Source organism: Temnothorax nylanderi, unplaced genomic scaffold (genome assembly GCF_030848795.1).
Source record: "Temnothorax nylanderi isolate EJ_2023f unplaced genomic scaffold, tnyl_v1.0 TNYL_tig0080_pilon, whole genome shotgun sequence".
Taxonomy (NCBI): Eukaryota; Metazoa; Arthropoda; class Insecta; order Hymenoptera; family Formicidae; genus Temnothorax; species Temnothorax nylanderi.
This window is the reverse complement of record NW_027249142.1, coordinates 564,598-586,809: the sequence shown is the minus strand read 5'-3', so window position 1 is coordinate 586,809 and position 22,212 is coordinate 564,598. Positions and strand designations below refer to the sequence as shown.

The 22,212-nt window shown below is 33.2% G+C and overlaps 1 protein-coding gene across 3 annotated transcripts in view; it reads left to right on the top strand.

The window, feature by feature from the left end:
- LOC139774379 (uncharacterized) overlaps positions 1 to 21,469 on the top strand; it is a 64,707-nt gene extending 43,238 nt beyond the window's left edge. For 2 of the 3 annotated variants that reach the window (XR_011718563.1, XR_011718562.1), the window contains exons 3-6: positions 16,046 to 16,246; positions 16,750 to 16,838; positions 20,083 to 20,180; positions 21,319 to 21,469. Coding sequence is in view for 1 of the 3 variants with exons in the window: in XM_071709611.1 (XP_071565712.1) it covers positions 1,065 to 1,222 (158 nt within the window). In the remaining 2 variants the exon portion in view is untranslated. Of the gene's footprint in view, positions 1 to 1,064; positions 1,779 to 16,045; positions 16,247 to 16,749; positions 16,839 to 20,082; positions 20,181 to 21,318 lie in introns of those variants that run through there. The other variant, XM_071709611.1, reaches the window with a different exon arrangement.
- The last annotated feature ends 743 nt before the right edge of the window (positions 21,470 to 22,212 follow it).

Here is a 22,212-nt window from a genome sequence, read left to right as displayed (position 1 = left end):
TTCGTAGCAACGCGCCGAGAGAAAAGTTAGGAACGATAAAAGTACTGCTAAAAAAACCACGCTTCAGTATTCCCGCCTTCAAAGGCAGACGGCTAAAAAGTTTATAACCATATAAAGCTTAGATAGCAGCTATTGATAGAAGAGTCTCGGAGCAACTGCGAACGCGGTATTCGCCAGCGCGAAACTAATTAGAGTAACTAGGACCAATTACAAATCTCGTTTATGATATATTTTAAAGCGGGAATATGATCTAAATTTAACAACGTGTTAAAATATGCTACAGCTATCATCTGACAGATTATAAGAAATTTATATTTTGATGGAGCATTAGCAGAAATCCACAATTGTTGAGATTAAACGTGAGCATACGTAAAAACATTAAATTAAATTGCAGTTAATAAATTATTCAAATTAATTCCATTTAAATAATTTTCTTTATTTAATGTTTGATGAGAGGCATGTTTCTACATTTAAATGTCGATTGTATTACACAAAATCCACGTTTCACATTTAATAGAATCTGGATTTAATAAATATATTATAAGTTATGAATCACATAAACGGAATTACTTATACAATCCGTTTCTAATTTCTGTATTTATTAATTTCAAATTTACCTGGCTACCAATGAATTTAACGAGCAAAACGTACAAACATGAGATAGTTATCTTGTTTAATAAATCTCTCTATAATTTTTTAATAAAGTAATAAATAAAAAATGCATACATATAGTAAAATATTTTCCAAATATACATGTATTCTCATGAATTTATGCATTTTTTAATAATTATAGCAGAGATCGTTTTTGTACTCTATAAGTCATTTATTTCTTCTTTAGTTATAATAATTTAAACTTTCTTATTATTACACGGAAAACATATCAACAAAATACAAGCAGTTACGGATTTTTAAAAAGAGCGAAAACTGGCGTGGTTTTATATTTCATCGCATTCACCCGAAACTCAATTCGTCTCCGTAAAAAGAAGCGATAATGTATGTCCCAAATGTGCCAGCTTTGCGCGGGGCGACGCAAGACAAATAACTCGTACGTCGATGTTTTGCAGGCACAGACGTGTTCGGAGAGTATACCGTGAAGGAACCAGACGGCAATATTAGAACGGTGAAGTACCGCGCGGGCAAGGACGGATTTCACGCCAAAGTGCATAACAGCCACCGAAACGATCGTCAACAAGACGTTTATCACCATTACGATCATTATTAGTCCCGCGAGGTTGTACACTATCTCCTACCAAACTCGGTCGTTTTGCACCGTGCGATACTTTGCTATTTTTATATCCATTAACCTTGTTGAGTAATCGTCGACATTTCGTTTATGTTGCATGCACTCATTAAAAGATCGATTAAGTACCTTGAAATTTTCGTTTCTCTCAGTTTTTCTCAGTGAGTCACTTGTCTAGTTTTATGGCTAGTTTCATAACGGAGTCATTATCATGAAAGTCTTTCAATATTACGAAGTGGCCTTAAAACTGTTGTAAAAACTCGACAAGTTGATCAATCGCACAATTAGCGGACTGAATTTCCTTGGAGGAAATGATTATTTCTTCCGAAGAGAAATGGAGTTGATTATAATGAACGAATTGGATTGTTAATAGTTCAATTTCCGAACAAAACTGTTTGGCCGAAGAAACAGTCTTGCGAAAATTCACCGTGTAATTCACTTTCTGCATTTTTATAGTCTTCTATATTAAATTCTGCTCTCTTAAGTTAAGATATATTATTGTTAGAAAATGTTTGATTAAATAAACGAATAAATTGTATGTGTTAACGATCTATAAATTATAAAAATCTTTATTTTTAGATAGTAAGCAACAGAAATTTTAAACACACATGATGGGAAAATATAATATACGCTATTAATATATCTCATATCCTATAATACGTGTTGCATCATAAAGAAACATTTATTAATAATAACGGATATATAAATACAAATTAGCAATATAAATTGAAAATAAATGAATATTTATTTTTTGTTAGAGTCAATAGATGTCTCTACATTTTTTCATCACAACGACTGGATCACGTTATTGCTCTCATGAAATCACGAATATTTCGGGATTTCGAAATGCTCATTTGCTTTCTGCTCACCTATCTCAGCTCTCACACAATCCTCATCGAGCGCTAAATGATTACCGCGTATCGCAGTGAAAGCTTATTGCGATATAGGCATTCGGCAAATAGACGTAATATTCGAAATTCAATTTGTTATACGGCCTATGCAGGCCGGAGGTATTGTTTGCTCCAAATTACTTTCCGTTCTCCTGCGAAGAGCACAAACTCATAGTGCTTGCGATCGAAAACCGATATGCAGAAACAGCCGAACGCCGATGAAATTTCGAGGGACGCAATATTTTTTAGCAAAATTGACATTCGCCGATTAACAATCTGGTTGAAGTGCTGTTATACTAGTCTCTAGAGTAGAGCAATTAAATAACTATTTTTATTTTAAGTCGAACATGGAATATTATATTCTTTAAATAAAAATTTATTTTATTGTGCGATAAAACATCTCATTCATGAAAATTAATTTAAAATGCAAGGAACGAAATATTCTGCGTTTATTTATATTCTGTAAAGCGTTAAATATTTCGTGATAGCAATGAAAGAATTGGCTAGCAAACAGCGCTTAATCATTGTTTGGCGAACAGTTATTATGCACACTTATAAAATTAATGTCTTAGCATTAATGTTTTAGTATTTTTGGAGCTTAGAGGTATTAAGCATTTCCGACGTATCATATCTAGAACGTATCATATCTAGACATTCATAATTTAGACAGTTCAGCATTTGTATGTTTAACATATGCAATTTTCAAGCAACGTTACGTAAATATAATTCTCCTACTCGTAGTAAAAATGCTCGACGTTTTCGAGTAAAAATAATGTAATTGTAAACACAGATTTCTCATGTACGATTAATTAAGGAATTAATTTCAAGCGATTGTTGGGTAATTTATCCACGAATTAAGTCATGAGTTGAATAGCACTTGAGGGAATCTCTAGCTAGGATACGGTATTATACGGTAGTTTTTTACATTGCAGTTTTCGTCGAAATTATATGATTAAGGAAAGCAATAATGATAGTACGAAGTTGTCATTGTTGAAGAGTGACAGGTAATTCAACTATTAATTGTCACATTTTATTTCTCCTCACGCAGTAAGGAATAATTAATTTTCGAAAATTGGTTATAATATGCAAAAACTGCTTATAATATGCAGAAACAAATTAAAACATCTTTAAAAGATAACATCTATGATTCGCGAACTTATTCGCGAACAAATATACATACATGCCGTTGGGAAATACATTTTATGCACATGTACTATATGTTTCACATAATTTCTTCTCGTACATATAAATCACAAAGATCACGAGACGTGTCTTGCCAAAATACAATAAAGGTCCGCAAAATGTCGATATTCCATTCTGGATGTGTCCACGTGTAATTTACATTCGGCACACGGTCGAGCGATAAATCATGAAACAGGGCTGGGAAGAGTCGCGTGGTAAACACCTGATAACGCACTTTCCATAACATGCAATATCATAGAAAATAGTAAACTTGCTGAGTTTGTACGTATAGTACGTTAATTGACGATATCCCGCGTTAAACATCGCATTTCAGGCTAGTGAATAAATGGGCTTAATTGCATTTCTATACAATAGCCTGTATACGCGACAGACGCCACCATTGTCAACGGCCGTGCACGTAATCTCGTTCCTGGAAAAACGCATCATGTGTTATCTGCCTTTTATACGTGGCCGATTATTATTAAATATAGCATGTTTCATCTTGATAACAATAAAATTATTACGAACGCTTTAGAAATATTCCAATTATTTGGAATTGTATAAAATAACAGAATTTAATTTTTTAACATACAAATAGGATTTGTTGATACCGCTTTCATCTTAAGTATTTTAAGTGATCAGACGAAATAATTCAAACATAATGTCACGTGTTATTTAAAAATGTGTCTACATTTTAAAAAACCTAGATAATATAGATACTAATTTTCTTTTTAATCAAGAAATAAATGTTTTCTTATTAAGTACTTATTACAGACAATTTTTGTTTTATAATTTAATGTAATACGAAAAACATTTAAAGGATCAGAAATATACAATATAGGAATGTATAACATAAAAGAAATTATAAGTTGAATTTTATCTTGAAATTTAACGGAAGTTATAAATTGTCTAAAGTAGGTTTTGTCGCTGTAATATTAGAATAAAAAATCGAGAGATAAAGAAACTGTGATTAAGCGTTTCGCAATTCTGACGCAATGGGTGCCTTCGTATTAATTCTTCGATAAAATATCTTCGATAAAAAGATAGACGATAAACAATTGCACTCAATATTTTACGGAGCATTGAAATCTATTGGTACAACCCAAACAACGTTTATTTTATCGATCTTCGTCGCAGATACGATTTCCTTTATAAATTCCGAAATGCAACGGAGGTATAGAAAGCGAGGGAAGTTATCAAAGAATCTTTGGTAGCGTTCTCTTTGGAGCGAGGTAGAAATCCAATGGGACAGAAAGACCGCGATAAAAGAAAAGAAGGAAAGAGAAAGAACCGCGAAAAGTTAAGAAAACCGAAGGAGAAAAATTTATTGAGGGATTTTATAAGCTATTGAAATTATAAGTTCAGAAGAAATAATTTCTCGTGTATATTGTTTTTCATTATCATTCTACACACGCACGTACACGCACACACATATATACACGATCAGATCTCCAGGAATACAATCTACAAAAAAGCCGCGATATTTGCTTAGTACTGGTAGCTAGTGATGGGATCAATATTAATATAACACATTGATATTTTCATATTACGTTAAATATGCCTTAACAATACACACATATTAATTTTAATAAATAAATATCTCCATATTAAATATATACATAAGTCCTAATTAATTTCTTACAAACATATTTTTAAGTCTAGATGGCTAATAATACATATAATACGATAATAAATGTATACGTATAGTTTCTTATTTTTAGAACTTGAGTGTATCAATAGAAGTTATATAACTAGTTAATACACTCGTGCAATATTGTGAATTTCACCATTTATAAATTTCCACGTGATGAGTATTTAAATCTGTGAAAATTTGCTTGCTGTAAAAAAAAACTGTATAATTTCCTGTCTCTTGGGAAAAGTGGGCGAATACACGCGCACGTTTTATATTCATAAATGCATTTCCGTCCGATAACTAAATCACGAAAGTTAAATAGTATTATTCAACACAGAGCATCGTGACGGTTACAGAGTGGATAATTTTTACCTTTATAACGTTTCCGGCGTTGAGTTACAGTAAGGTTACAAGATCCCCACAGCTATATAAAAAATTGAAATAATGATGCTGCTGCGTGTTATAGGGAAAAAGAGGGTGATTTGTTAAAAGTAACATTTTGCTGAAGAAGTTTAAGGACCGATGAGTTTGGCACGAGATAAAATATTCAAAGCTATCCTTCTCAAAAAAGAAATATCACCTTCCAAATATTTCATGTGAAACTTTTTCATTCGTACGATATCATAATGTGATATCAAAATGTATATGTTATTTTCATTGTTATAAAAAATTTATATATACAGTTTTTAGGTCAGAAAAGAATTTTTTATATATATTTATAAAATTTTTAAACAATAATAAGTAACAGCTTAGTATATCAAAGCATCTTGTCTATCAATAAATCTCAGTATAAAATATATAAAATTATGATTGCATACATTGAAAAAAAATTTATTATTTGCAAGAAAGATTTCTTTGAACTAGAGAAAATATTTTAAACTCAGAAAAATGTTTTCTTAAATCCATCCAATACTTTTTTGAATTAAGGAAACTAAATGCAAAGAAATCTATTTTCTTGCAAATAATGAATTTTTTTCAGTGTATTAATTAAAAATGCAACTTTTTAAATTATCTAAATGTAAAATTTATCTTCATAACGAAGTTAAGAAAGTTTTCAAGTTACACTGGTTTTACTATTTGCGCCGCTTTAGATGCGCTCAACACAATTTTTTATTTTCTTGCGCGTATTACGTGGCGTATTACGAACAATGAAACAAGAAGAATACATACGAGAAAGTGTCGTAGCTTCTTTGTAAAGAACAACTACAATGTAAAAGAAATTAATTATTTATAGCAAATAATTTACGAGAATAAGCGATTGGTTACAATATCTATTATTAAAACCAGTAAACTATTTACTCGTTGGTTTTTCCTAATGTGAAACAAAGCGAGACTAAAAGTATTTGATGTGTTACAAACCGACGCTAATTGTCGCCTTTGTGAAATATTCTAATGATCACAAAGAAGTTCTTTTTGCGAAGCTTCTTTGTAGCCTTGACGTATTATGCAAGCATGGTTGAGGACCTACGTGAACGCCGCTTTACATAAACTATCGAATAGCTTCCAGAGTCATGATCCACCGTGAAACTACCGGTCGCGCTAAAATGCATTCCCGGTATGTATCCAACTGTTCCCCCTTCTCATTGCGAACAGCACGGATCGTGATCGCACTACATAAGCGCGAACGAGAGTCACGGGCCTCTTCACCGGTAACCGCAAATTACGTTAGAAACGAAATTCCCGCGCGGACGGGAAGTCTCTCACTCGCGCGCGCCGGAACTTCTACGCGGCTGCGTTCTTCAAGTCCTTTTTCGCTTCGAGCTTGGCCGACTGCGGAAGATAAATCTTTATTTAAAGTTTTCGGTGCGCTGCTCAGGGAAAACGTTGCGCAGATATTTTAAATGTTATTCTATCTGGCTTTACATCGCCGAGAAAAAACTCTATCTCAGTTTACTTTCTCCTCTTCGGTTTTCTTTCATGCTGATATTCTTGCTCAGGAAGAAGCGGCGAAATTCCTTATAAAAGCAAGCATGTAGTAAATCTTCCGATTAGATACGTTAACGTTAAAATTCTATTCCTATAAATAGTATTTTAAAAAATGTCTATTCTGACAATTATAATCTAATCATCTAAACGCATGCGAATTTGTAATCGTCTTTGCTGGATACTCCATGTATTCGTGTGACATTTTTCAATAATCTTTTATCAAAAGCAATTTAAAATGCAAAGTTAAAATCTTAGTAATACATTATGCAATAGCAACAACATTTTTGTTAGTACTTAACGCTCTATAAACTAACATTAACTAAAATGCAATGGAACGAATAGTTTGCCTTTCCGTACTCGATACGCTATTCCGAAACGGAAAAGCGGGCAGTGACGAAATTTCGCACTTGATAGAAATATCATCGAAAATCTTTCCACTCCACTGTAATTAATCTATAAATAAAGCATTGTTGCGACACGTAATAATGTTTCTACATTATGTAGGCATCTATTAAAATAGCTTTAAAATGGAAATCAATTATAATTTCGATAATTCTGAATTCGCGTATTATGCAGGGACAAAGGGGAGACGATATTCGACGTGTCATTTCATTTTCCAACGCGCGATATTATTATTTGTTATTGGAGTTTTATCATTGTTTTCATTCCATTCTCTCATACCTTTTAACCATTATAAATTAATTATATAATTTATTTCAACCAAATTAGAGTAATATATACGCTCGCACGGGGTCGAAAATATCCGTTCAATACATTTAATTCGATAACTTATTAGTTTGTTTTTAAAATGTTGCAATGCTAACAAGTGAGTTTTTAAATTAACTCGGAAAGAAGCTTCGGGACTCGATTCGACCTTACAGGCCAATCGATTGTAGGTCACGACATTAAGACGGAATTTACTCATCGTCGGGTTTGCACGGCAAGTTGTACTCCGGCGACGTTTGCACAAAGGAAATACAACGCGAGAACGGGAAGGAACTCCACTTTCGAAAATTACTCGTGGCTCGCAAGAATTGTTTACTCGAATTGTTTACGCGCCGGATTGGTACGTCTGCACATGTGTGTGTGCGTATACACAGGCGCTCCGCTCCTTTTTTGCAATCAATCACGTTGAATCGCGTAAATATACACGCGCAAACATCGTGCAAAACTCGTCGAGGTGCTTATAAATCTGGCATATTCGCGGTTGTAGTTCCGGAAATAATCGTGCCTTACAAATTTATGATTCCAATCGAAACCCAACTCGCTCGTCAATTCCAAGATAACAATGATGTCAATTACAATATAAAAATGATAATTGTATTATTTAATTTACTATATAATCTATCTATTATTATAAGTAGAATTGTTTGTACTGTAAAATTTGATTAGTTGCACGCCCAACCGCGCCCCAGATTCGTACTGGCTATCAATTTCTATAACTACAGCATAATTATTAATGGACATACAATGTATTTGTTTTCATTTTGATTTATCTTAGCCATTCACAGTTATCGCTGCTCAACGAGAACAATAAGTACAGCTTGGATGTTACACAAAATAGTTTCACCACCCTTTAGAAACTTCGCCGGTCGTTTATCCCTTCGGCCTCTCGAAACTTGGTATCGGGTCACCAGCGAAACGCGGATCTGAAAGAAAAGTACATGGACTACGCGAACTAATGGTAGGATCCGACTTGACTCGAGAAGATTAAACGGAGACCGAAAGAGAGTCGGAAGTAGAACGAGAATGGAAGCCCGCCCGCAAAGTGAAACAAATCGCCGCGAAGAAGGCCAGACGTGCCAACATAGCCGTTGATTTTTCCTCTAATGCCGCCATAAAAGGGACAGAGTCCTCGCTAACTTTTTTTAACTTGACCTCGCCGCTCTCTCTCTCTATCTCTCCGTCCGACTTGTTATTTTAAAAGGAACTTTTACTGCAAGAAAAGTCGCAGGTAAATATTTTCAAAGTCATTTATTATTATGTGTTTTCTCGCCGATACCACATGTTCGATTAAATCGTTATTTAATCACGGCCACGTTGAAGCATATTTCATTGAAAGTGTGTCAAGTACTTCTGTAAAATTTGCATTTAATCTTATATCGAAATAGTAGAAACCGCAAATGTTGTACAGTTAGAAAGGTTCGAGTATTCAAGACTTGGTTGGAGAGTTTGAATTTATACAAACTCGACTTCCTTTTCTAGAAGTTTTCGAATGTGTTGACGATTCCATAATTACTCCGGTGCTATTAATTTACTTTCTTTCATTTGCGTACACACTTACTTATTGTCGTAAAAATACTTCATTAACTACCAGCATATTTTTCTTGGGAGTATAATAAAATATTTATCGCATCACAAATTAGCTAGAATCAGGCAACCTATTATACATTCTTTATCTTTGCTTAGTAAGCGCCAGCGATTTGCTAGTCTCGTAAAACTCCTAATTACAGAATACTTTATCTTATGTTTACTGGCAGCTGGCATGGTCGGAACCTTTTCCTTCTCAGAAAGCAATTAAAAGTTTTCGGCGTGTTTTAATGTTTGCCGGAACGAATCAAAACTGTACACATTAAATTAAAGTTTGTAAAACTGGTTAGTAGAAAGGCTACGTATTTCAAATTATATCGTATGCTTCTTAAATCACGAGAAAATAATAAACAGCTGCACGCCGTTTAATAATTATTATTTAATATTAATATTAAGTGACACGTGCGAAATAAGATCAATTTAGTTTACCTATAAGCATCATATTAACATTGCTAAATTAGAATTAAATGTGCGTATAATGCGTTATTAATAATATACACAGGCAGATTGCTGTTATAACGGGCTAGAAATATTATCCAGTGTAGCGAGCGTGTGAATCGAAAACGATCAGCAAGCTATGCAAATCTGCTTGTGCAACTTCGCGCGGATTGCGGGCTTATTAACTGTCGAAAATATTTATATCTCCGCGAGATTTAATTTGGCACTATATGCAAAGCGCGTGTACGCCAAATGCGCACTAAAACGCACCGACATATAAAAACGGCGATTAAAATTATTTATGTTCGGCGACGTCGGCGTCCTGCGTCCTCGCGAAATTTGCATTTTATCGTTCGTCGCTTTTGTTTGTAGTATTATCGCATGCTGAAAGCGTCGCGTTGATGTACTTCATTACGATTTACCGTAAATTCAACCACAGCTCTCTCTCCTACCCCTGTCCATACGACGAGTGAAATTGGAGGTTTAATATCGAAATATTTTGATATTGAAATTAATCAAAATAAGTTTCTAAAATTAAACTTTTACTGTTACAGAAAGATTAATTAATACTTTTGAAAGCGATTCTCCCACAGGATTTTTTCAAATAACATATTATAAGCTGTTTTTTAATAAAATATGAATAAAATATGAATGTAAATTGGAGTGAGATCTGGAATTTAAATAATAAGAGAAAAATTATTGTAATATTATAGTTATACTTTTCAAAATTTTAAATCAAGTAAATGTTGGTTGTGAATTTTAGTATAAACAGTAAAAATTAATTTATTTTTAATTTACTGTTGTTTTACAATTATAATTTTTTACTACAAATTGTTATTATGTGCTAAAATAGGCATTTTTACTAGATTAAACTGGCTATAGGTCGTGTGTTCAATAAATTTGCTTCAAAAATATGGAAAAAATATTGTTAAAATTATTTAAAAAAAATAGATAATAAACTAACGATTTAAAAAATGATAGTAGCTATCCATAAAATAGAGACTTTATATATGAACCCAACTCTGCCAGCATTAATAAGCTTCACGAAATTGGACATAAACGCCTGAACGTGTTACATCCATCTTGCAGCATGACAGCTTCCGTTCAAAGCAGATGTTCCGGTGCATTAAAAGATCTGGCTGTACGACAGCGACGATTATTCGATGGATGGCGGAACCGGAAGTCAAAGATCTTAATCTGCCTTTTAATATCCTGCGTCTGAGAGGACTGCCGAGCTACGATCGCCATTCGATTCGCAGATCAAAGGGAAAACTGGGCGCTTTTAACCGCATAACTCTCGAATGGACATCGCTCATTTTCTCACGGAGATAGCCGGATGAGAGAAAAGTAGCAGGGAATATCCCGGGGAGGAGGATCTCGCCGAACGGAAACGAAATGTCGGCGGAGTAAAATGCGCGAGGAATTAACGAGTTTTCATAAGTTCTGGTCGCGTCGCGTCGCAGAAGAATTGATCGCTCTTTCGACTCCACGACGATCCGTTTTCGCCAAGTATGAAATTTTTACTTAATCCCTTCAACGCTCGGAACCAGGGACTGGGAAAGCGACATAATTTTGATTAGTTCAAATTTTGGTACTGCAGATCTATAAAAGTAATCTTTACATTCATATATTTGAGATAGTAAAACTCTTTTCTTTTTTTAAAGATAATAAATGAGAGAGAGAGAGATGATGCAATTTATGGAAAAAATTACTCCGATGAGTCAGAAAAGCAAAACAATTCAAAAACCTTGTAAGTCATTAAAATGTACGCTATTTTACTAGATAATTGCTTAGTAAGTAAATATATATATGTATATAAAATAACGGTTTGACATTCTGAAAAGATTAACCGGACATATTTCTCCACAGTTGGGATAAAATAACGTATTGTGAAAAACATATGAAAACTACATGTAACAGCGATAGAAAATGATCTCACTGTAAGTATACTATAGTTTTCTTTTAAACAAAACTATCATGGAACTTGACATTTCGCCTTTTTTGGCGTTAAGATCTGCACTGTTACATAGAAGCAGACTTTACGATTTGTCCCCGTCGCAAGCTTGCTCCGAAAGCGCGGCTGAAATTCGTCTTGTCTCTTGCCTGTCTCATTTGAACCATGGGAGACCATCTAGACGGAGAAAAGACAGAATGATGATGAGAAATCGATCCAAGTGCGATGAAAAGTGCGATGAAAGTTCGCTGTCATTTTAATTGCCTGAGATCCTTTACCATTATTAATTTGAAGAAACTTTAAAGTCGATTATTAATATATTTATTATAATACATTCACTAGCACTCAAAAATACGGTTATAATTCAAATAGGTATACGCGTGTGGTCGACAATTTGATTGTGCAAGTTAATATTTCAGTCATACAAACATTGAACACAAAATATTCATATAATAGCTGAACGAAATTTGTTTATCCTTATTTACATGCGGTGCGGTTAAAAGAATTTATTTTACAAAATTACAAACGCAAATAAATGCATCGAAGTGAATATCGCGCGTGAATTTATGCGGGATATCGTAATGCATAATACAAAAGCGTAGTTGTTTGGACAATATAAAATGCGTTACATTAAGTGAGATCTGAACAGCTTCGAAAATACGGACTTAGAATTTTAAAGCCACTTTACGGACAGATTTTAATTCCTAAAGCGCTTTAAACTGTCCTGGAGGCTATTTAAACTTGCAAATCCGTTCATTTGAGTTAGATCCCGATAGTGCTTGTTTCCCTTTAAAAATGCTCTTCCACTCGGAATACGAGCAACGACGGGAGTATTGCATTCCGTTCGCTGCCGCGATTAAAGCAATTATTGATTTCGCGTTCGCGTCGGCCGACACGAATTATTCGAAATATTAGCGAATTATTCGAGAAATTTGCCGCATTGATTACACGCGGTTGCAGTTGAAATGTGACTGATACAATAGAATTGTTATAATATTACCAACCACGTTTAAGACGGACTAATCAGTTTGTTAAGTCGTTCTCGCATTATTAGAATTGAGAAAAGTTACTTCACAAATATTATTTTACTTATTAACAGATATAAGTTACATAAATACCAATTAAGATTTACTTATTAATATTATTATTATTATTATATACAATTATTTTGCTATGTAACGCTGCCCGCGCTCAAAAATATTTGTTCTAAATAATTATCATGCTCTAAATTATTATTATTTTTTTAATCATACTGTAACATAACAATATATATACGACTTTCTCTTTGCAAAATGTTTCAAATCGTGTCTCCGCGCGATCCGCGTTTAACTCTATCACAATGGTCGGTTTGGTCACCGCGATATCGAGCACAATAAAAATCTCATAGGCATATTGCGTCCATATCCGGAACACGCTACGTTTTTTAACGATCGAGAGGCCATAACACTGCGTCGTCAAACGATCCGGCACCGTGGAAAAATGACAAAAAAGGGGGAAAAAGAAAAACGAAAAGAACGATTGTTTAAAAAGTCTCTCGAGATAAACAAGAACTTATAGATGTACATCTACATACCTACCTATTTCTGTCATATCTATTTCTGTCACTTTTTATCCATTCTAATGTCATAGAGACGTATTCAAAAGGCAACACGGGAATTCAATGCGCGCAATAAATGTCGACACTCCGACATTGGGGAATTCGCCTTCTAATTGTTTCGCACGCTGCCAATTTACGTCGTTTACAAGCCGTTGCGTTGCCTCGTTGTCGCATTGATCTTGTTTTTTAATGAAATAATTAACAATTTTTTTTTACTCATTACATGTATCTTTCTTTGATTTTGATTTTATACTTTTAGCAAAAAAATTTAGAGAACTTACAATCGGACAGTGCGTAAAAGCAAGGATTGGTAGAATAATTTCTATATTTGTACATTTAATTCTTTCTGGCAAAACGCCACTTTTCGAAATTTTCTAAATAAAATAAGAAAACAGGATATGTATATATATTTTTAAAAAAGCAGGTTTAGTTCGAAAGATGATATCATACGTAGGATCTTCTTCTTTTTCTCTTCAATTTATCTGGCACCGGGTAGAAAGCAAAGTCTACCCATATGGCCAACAGGTAATGTGTGTTAATGAGTGTGTACAATGTGTCACTGCCCATACAGCACACTTGTCCAAAAGCGGGACATAAGACGTCTAAAAGATGTCGTTTAGACGTCTTACTAAAAAAAATGGCTAAAAGACGTCTTATGTCTCAATTTCGGACATGGTGGTGTCTGGGTGTGTCCGCAGTGTTGAACTCGAGTCCGTGGGTTCGTTAGGCCCAAAAATTGTGCGGATCAATCCTCTGCGGGACTGTACGGAGGATAAAAGTATATATTTGCTTGCAACAGAACTAAAAAGGTAGATAAGTACTTGAGGAAAACGCTACATTAGCTTTTTTCAATGCGTTCACATTCTTCTTTCAAATACATATATTGATTGTATACAGAATGCTATGTAGAAATCAAACATGTGCAAAGTCTCATTAACCGAAGGATAGTCAATGATATATGTTTAGTACAAATTTCCTTTGAGAATACTCCAAGTTTTATTGCTGCGAACGAATGTGCGAACAGGTACTTTTTACGACTCCACTACAATATTTTTTACAGGTTTGGCTCGATCCATTTCACGGAATAACAATATTTTCTGACGTTATCGCGAGAGGAGAGAAAAAGGGAAGAGAGAAAGAGGGAAGAAACGAGAAAGAATTTCAGCACCCGGATCTCCGTGCGTCTTAATTTAATTTTCACCTGTGCAAATACCTTTCGGGTATGCGATCTATAGGGAAATAGTTTCTCGTATTATCTTCTTTTTCCCTTTTTCCCTCAGGCCTATCACTTACTTACGAACATATACGATTTCTCGATCTTGTTTGCACTTTATCCCCTATTACATTTTTTGTATAGTCATGTAATACTACATCCTGTAAAACAATTTGCCATATAAGAATTGTTATCAAAATGTGGATGTGCAGTTAGAAAATACAAAGAAAATATAGAAGATGTTGATATGATGGTGATTTATAAATGTATAACGATGAGATAAATCTAGAACATAAAATAACAAAAAAATTTTTAAGAATAATAGATGGATTAGATTTTACCTTTACACTAACAAATTAGCAAAAATACTTGAAGCGTTTACTTTCCGCTATAATATACAGTTAGAAACACGTTTTTTATCAGCAAAAATTTTTATCAGCAAAAAAGCCAAATACTATTATTATTACATTACTATATTTTATTATTATAACTCAATTTTTGTGTTATATCTTTATATAACTATCTTTTAAAATTCGCACAGGTATATACTGCCATTTGGTATTTACGCTTGCAATATATAACTGCAAAACAGGAGTTATATATTGCGAAAGATGAACTATTAAAAGTAAAATTGAATTTTCCCCATAAAATCCCTGTTATGTGCTCAACTGCTTTCTCCAACAGAGCAATAGTATACAGAGCCATTTTGCGTTAAAACCCCTTCATGAACCGTAAGTGGACGCTATGCTCCACATAACATCCCTTAATACGATCAACTGCGCATAATACCTTAAAAGACACTGTTAGGCGCGGTTACGCCGACAGTATGGGTTATCTAACTCTGAGTTAGCGACTCGTTGTCCCTTTCTGGGTTATAGTGCTTTCTATAACATCGAACGGGGAAAGAAAATTTAGTTGAACTGGGTTAGTGCTAAACCGCGTCAGTACCATCGGCCCTTAACAGTACATCGAGGATGCGGGACATGCAGTATAACGCCGCATTGATTACAAAAGCTAAAGGGAGGCTTGCGCTACATCGATATAATCGATATTCAGCGGATAATCGTGGCTTGAACGAGTATCAATTAAAGCTGTTTCGATAAATTAAATTAAGGACTTGCGCGAAATGGTCTATGATATCGATATGCATTCAAGGTATATAAATAAAATTGTTTTAGGAAAGAGGGATAGAAATAAAAGAAACGAAAGTTTAGGAAGCACATGTGCGCGCGTGCATAAAGTAATTTATGTCATTGAATACACATACGGTATCAGCCGTCAATATTTTCATAAAAAGAAAATCGATCCAAGATATTTATCAAAATAATTATAAACACAAATTTAAACAGACACGATAAATTTAAACTTTCCTAATATATAACAAAAGACATATGAAAAAGTCTCGAGTAAAATTTACTGCAACAAATAATTGCTGTTTTTAAAATAAATATTTTTGTAACAAAGAGATTGCCGTTTTCTTCCTACTTCTATACGTACTTAACATATTGATGACTCTGGAGAATTTAAATGTAGGTACATGCTTAAGATTTTACATTAACTTTGATATTTATTACAGATACATATATACATATATCTGTATCTTTCTGCACAATAAGAGTGTACAAGCAAATAATCCTGCAAAAAACTATCTATTTTTTACAGGATCAACGCGGATTGCAAGAAAATCTTTTTTTTTTCTTCCGAGAATCAGAGCACATCACCCTTATTATCGTCTGATGCAAGAGCCGTGTACGTTATTTTTCTTCCACTGAATCCGCAACTTCCACGCCTGCAATATTCCGGAAATTCGGAACGCCAGTTCAAGGATTTCGGCGAAGTTTTCCTGGCTTCTTATCTCTAACGGTAATCGAAGATCTCAGCATTGTCTCTGAAAATGTTGATTTCTTAAAGAAAAAAGTCAGTAGCCATGTACAGTCAATGTAGTAAAGGACATAAACACGGGAAATAATATATACTTTTGTTATCAATGCAGATTTTATCCTAGCTTATTTACATAAATTTAATACCACAATAGAAAATAATTGCTCTTTATTTTACGATTATCTAATAAATACTTATTAGATAATCGTAAATTAAAATTTTTTAAGGAAAATTTAGGTGTATTAACTTCGAATCTCCTGTGTAAAAATGTAATTTCTTGCTCGCATCTACACTTAAAGCGCACGTAATCGTTATACGTTTAACGCGGCAGATAAGATAAGCTTACGGAACGGTAGTACAAGCGATAAAGGCCGATGAACAATGACAATCCGTCAATCGCACGCGTTATCGTCGCTACGATTCGGTTAGAGTAGATAATGCCACGACGCAGGTAAAAACACGTCATACCCGTCCGTCATTTGCAGCACTGACAACGAAAATGTTTCCGCGGGATCTGCGGCTGATGCTGCTACTTACCTTCCTTTACTGCCACTGCTATGCGCAAAACACCAAGGTATGTATTTGTCGAGCTTAAAGATTTCTATATTGTACAATTTCGCAATTGTTTAACGTAATCGCGTTCTTTCCATTCAATCTCACGAATTATATATAAATATCCGTGATGTGTAACTACTGCTTAATAAATTATAATATTTTTAAAAATATTCAACAAATGCGTCTAATCAATTTTATGTTGGAAAGTGTAAGATATCCATTTTAATCAATTCTTTTAGCTTTAAATTATATAAAATAATTTGGATATATACTTTCTTTGTGTCGTAATGTACACATTACGTTATATTATATATATAATGAGTTATTTACAAAATAATATTAAAGTATTGTTCTTAATTTATTATGTTACAGGAAAATTAAATTTTATATACCTATATATAATATATTTCGCATACTCTAGATTTATATTGCCCAATCAAACGCGCTTTTATTAATTATAAAGAGCAGATTGCGCCGCTGGAAATCTTAATTTGCAAAATTTGAAACTCTACTGGATGCTTAATTGAATTCATTTAGGGATAGTTAGCTAAATAAGCATTGGACGGTATTAAGAGATTAGCAATTCCAACGGGGTCGAAATTAGAGCTCCCAGCAGTTATTTCGCCTAGGCATCAAGCCGTGATTAAAATGAAAGTTCACACATTTTCATCGGCTGCATAAGTATTCTCTCTTACGACCCGACGCGAGTCGTGAAGTTCAGCGGCAGACATGGCGCTAAGTCGGCGCGGTAAGTGCGCGCGTTTGTCGCGCGATTAACCCGTTCACCCGTGGCCGATACTGCATTTTCAGGTCAAATAATGATAACGAGCCAAGTTAAACAATAAGCCGTTCCTCGGAAAAGCGACGCTCTCGGCGAAAGTTTTAATGAGGATCGAAAGACGAGTCGCCCTAGCCGCTCGATTTCCCGTCTGACGCGGGCAGTCTCGATCTACTGCCTCGGTCAACCAGATACGCTGCGAATTCAAATGCCGGCAATTACGTATACTAAATAGATACGTATATAAATTAGACGGGAATGAATACAACAATCGTGATACAATTACAGGAATTTAGATTTGGCTTTTCGCGCACAATGCATAATGTATCATACGTTAATATTAATTTTCCTTCGCCATGGCGAATGTATATCCTTCTCTCTCGCAGAATTTTGATAAAATCATCTTGTGGCCAGACTCTAATTCGAGGGTCTCTAAATTTTCCTTAAGAATTTTACATGTGTATGTCTATTAGGGCAGAGTGTTAATTTTAGTATGTGTATTCAAGATGTCAGTTCATTAATATGATAAAAGTGTCACCGATATATATACAATAGATAAAGCGATATTCGCACACTTTAATTATTCTTTATGTAGTTATCTTTAATATACACTGTATTTATCTGAAATATGCAACTTTGCCAATTATATTAACAAAACAAAACTATTCCACGATATATCTTTTATACATTTGCATACTTATACGTTTACATGTGTAATATATGAAAATTAATAATAGAATTTTCTTATTTATACTAATATTCGCGAGATTCAATTATAGTCAGCAACCATTTCAACTTACGTTTATGCTATCGATTTCTTGCTGTAGTGATTATCTGTCACGATAATAAAATTTTATAAAAATAAACATTGATAATTTAATCGAGCACTTTCTGAAAAAGGGACAGAAAGAACCGGGTTATATTCCGATAACGCTCTGCGCATGTAATCCGAAATATACCAATGTTTATTGAACTGCGAGCGATAATACCTGTCATATCTTGACAAAATATAATGGCCTATACGCGTACGAAAAACATATTTCGAGCGCGTATTGATAAAATGACACGTTTTATCTTTAAAAGATAATACCGAGAGTTTATAATTAAAAAGGATAGAAAATTGAACTGCAGAAACAAAAAAGCCTGTGTTGTTATAGAATATCGTAAAATATACAATATAAATAGCGTGTGCGATCACGGTGGGTGAGTCTTGAAGTTGAATTGTTATATTCCTTCGTTTCTACAAATTAAATAAATTAATATCGCAATGTCAGTATACCTATACATTCCATTATTATTGAAACACAGTTAGCGTGTAATTTACGTTTAAATTCCGTAATTGAGGGAATTGAAATATTAATCTCCAAGAAGAAATGCGGAGTGATCGCGAGGAAATTAATTGATTTAAAGGATTTGCTTTGAGATGAGCTAACCGTTCTTTAGGTAATTCGACGAAAAATGCATTTAATTTCTTAGCGCAAATCTTTGATCCTCGATTACGGTATCGCGGTTACATCCCAAGAGTCAAGTAACCGATGTAATGCGTACTTTGTACTCTCATCTTTCATCTCGTTTGTAATACTCACGAGGTAGCTTCTCACCTTCTCCATCCACAGTCTTTTTCTCTGTAACTTAAAGGGCTTGCGGGACAAGCGACCGTTTAATCACTTGGTAGAAAGATTTAACTTTCTTCCCTTTAATTAAATCGCCGTTGATTTTTCGGGATACCAAACACCTAGGAAAATGGATGTTTACAATAAACTTTCTAACAATAATGCTACAGTACATTCTAACGTCACGTTTAATTGCATACATTCCCTATGTTTATCATATAACAAAGATTCTCCTGTTTTATATGTCTTGCCGATTTTCCTACCTTCAGACAGAACAAAACAATGCATAAGCTTTATAATGTAACCGCATTTTCATGACGAAGACGTGGAAAGAAAATAAAGGGAGGAGGAGTCGCGCTTGAGAGAATACGCGTCCAAAACTGGATTATAAAGTTTCGTTGTGTTATCACTACTTAAGAGATTAACGCCTTATTGCGAAACGCGCGTTGGGAATTCTAATCAATCGCGTTGGTTTGCGCAGAATCGATACCGCACCAAGTAAAGTGACAAGCTAATTAGCTGCGCAGAATATATGCGGGTAATTTTTATTTGTAGCTCTTAATCTAGAAATTTTTCTTGATCTGAAACCTCTTTTCTTACAGGGGAAAAATTAATTGCACTTTATTCACATTTATTGTTATACTTGTTTTAATATCAAACATTTTTCCAAAAACATTTTATATTACATACCTATAATGTTTTACACGACTCGCAACTTTTACTTTAATAAGTGATTATTAAATAAGCTTCATTGGAAACCATTTTTATAGCAAAATAATAATACATTCGCAGATTAATTTATTTTGTTATTTTTAATATTTTTCTTTTTATATTTATTTGTTTTATATATATATTACATTTCTTAATTATAGGAGAAAAGTGAAATAAGCGATGGAATGATCTTATCAACTGCTATGGCATGCGCTATGTTCTCTGTTCTAATTATCCTAGTTCCCACGGTGTTGTATTAGTAAATATCAATTTTATATATCATAAAATATATATCCCGCAAAATTATTATAACAAAAATCTATAAAATCAATTTTGCATTAAATGTGTCCTATATGCACAATTCTGCATCATTTAAATTACACATTCCAGCTTTATTCTAATTTTATTCAGAAATACACACACGTTGTATGTGATACAATGTGTACAAGATACTTACAGCTTAATTTGTTTAATTCAATAATTTAATTTATGATAATGTTGCGGGATAATTAATCATATGCTGATAAGTAGATAATTCATAGACTCAATTTAATTTTACAGATTAACATTACACGGTTTCTTAAATAATGCAGAAATAATACTACAAAATACTAACTTTATCGTATTCTATAATGTTATTAAAATGTTATATAAGAGTTAAAAAATCAAGAACTGTTTTTTCAACATATCCATAAAATATAAGATACATTTTTTGTCCAAATTAATCAATATAAATTAGTTGTTTTATAAAATGCATATGTTATATTTATAATTACATTTTTTCTTTATTTGCAATTAGACGTAAATATAATTTGAGAGGAAAGATATCTTCATTTATTTTATTAATATTATGCACGTAGTAGTACGCCTTGTGACCAATTAATATGCGTGCACGTGTTGCGACCGCAGAGTAAAGAGTTTTGCTATGCACTTAGCACCCTCTTTTGCCATGAAACGATACTTATGCACCGAGAAACTCGAGCACGCTAAGAAACTACTTATTTATATGAGCATTAATAACGGATAATTACATCATTTAAATCTCAACTCGGGAAAGTATTTTTTCTTACATAACTGATGGAAGTTATCATTGCAAAACCGCTGTTTTCGATAACTTCGATCTTCTAAAAGTGAATTATTCTATGGTACTTATTGGTTTTGCAACTTTTATAAAAATTTTAATTCTAGATGTAGAATATATAGACGTGCATTAATATTAATCTTGCAGAATTAATAGATGTATGGTTATTTTTTAAATCTCTCCTCATTTTGGTCAGCTTATGATGACATATATAATATCACTCTAATAAATTAATATTTATAATGTTATAATTTTAATAAAAATGTATTTATAACATGTTAGTCTATCGCTGCAATAAATATTTTTATTTTTACAGCAGATACTGTTCTAAGCAAGAGATTGATGGATAATGGCCAACCATCACCAATTGAAGTATCCGTCGATCGTATGGCAGACTAAAATTACGATCTGAACTGCGTTGTTAAATACTACTACAAATATTCGATCAAATAAAAAATTAAAATATATGTATAGCCGATTTTTTATTACAAAATTGCTATACGCTGCCTTTAATACGTGCACTCGATAATCCACGTGAATCAACAGCGTTGATATGGGCTAATATGTATTCGATAATTAATTCGTCAATCCAGTTTTGTAACCCTTTGTTAGCGAAACTTTGCCAACAGGCCGCCGTGCGTTAAACCCTGATTCGATCAAATATGAAATATGACTGTATGCTTTTTATAAATGTAACTCACGTTCATTGCATTGTATTATTTTCAGCACATACACGACATGTGTTGCCAGCCCGTCAGCTGTAATATCTATAATATTTAATGTAGATAGTTACCATAAATATATATTTAAATGTACATATATTTTATCAAGAACAAATCATTGTAATTATAAGAGGCTGGTAAATACAATCATTTTTGTGAACACTTTATACAAATGTTTATACAAACATTTTATTTAAGTAATTTTTTAACAAGCAAAAATATATAATTTAAATTGATAACGATGTGTAAAATTTATTCAGAAACATAAAAAAATATGAAAATTTCAACAATCTTTCTTTCTTTTATTTACATATCTGACAATTAATTTTAAGAGTATGTATTTCTATTTCTGATGACTTAAATTATTATAAAAATGAATCTAAAATTCTTTACGCAAAATAATGATGAATCTTGCATGTAATTATTCCCCTTCCATATGAATCATAACTACAATATTTAATATTTGGTACGTGCCTGATTTGGTAATT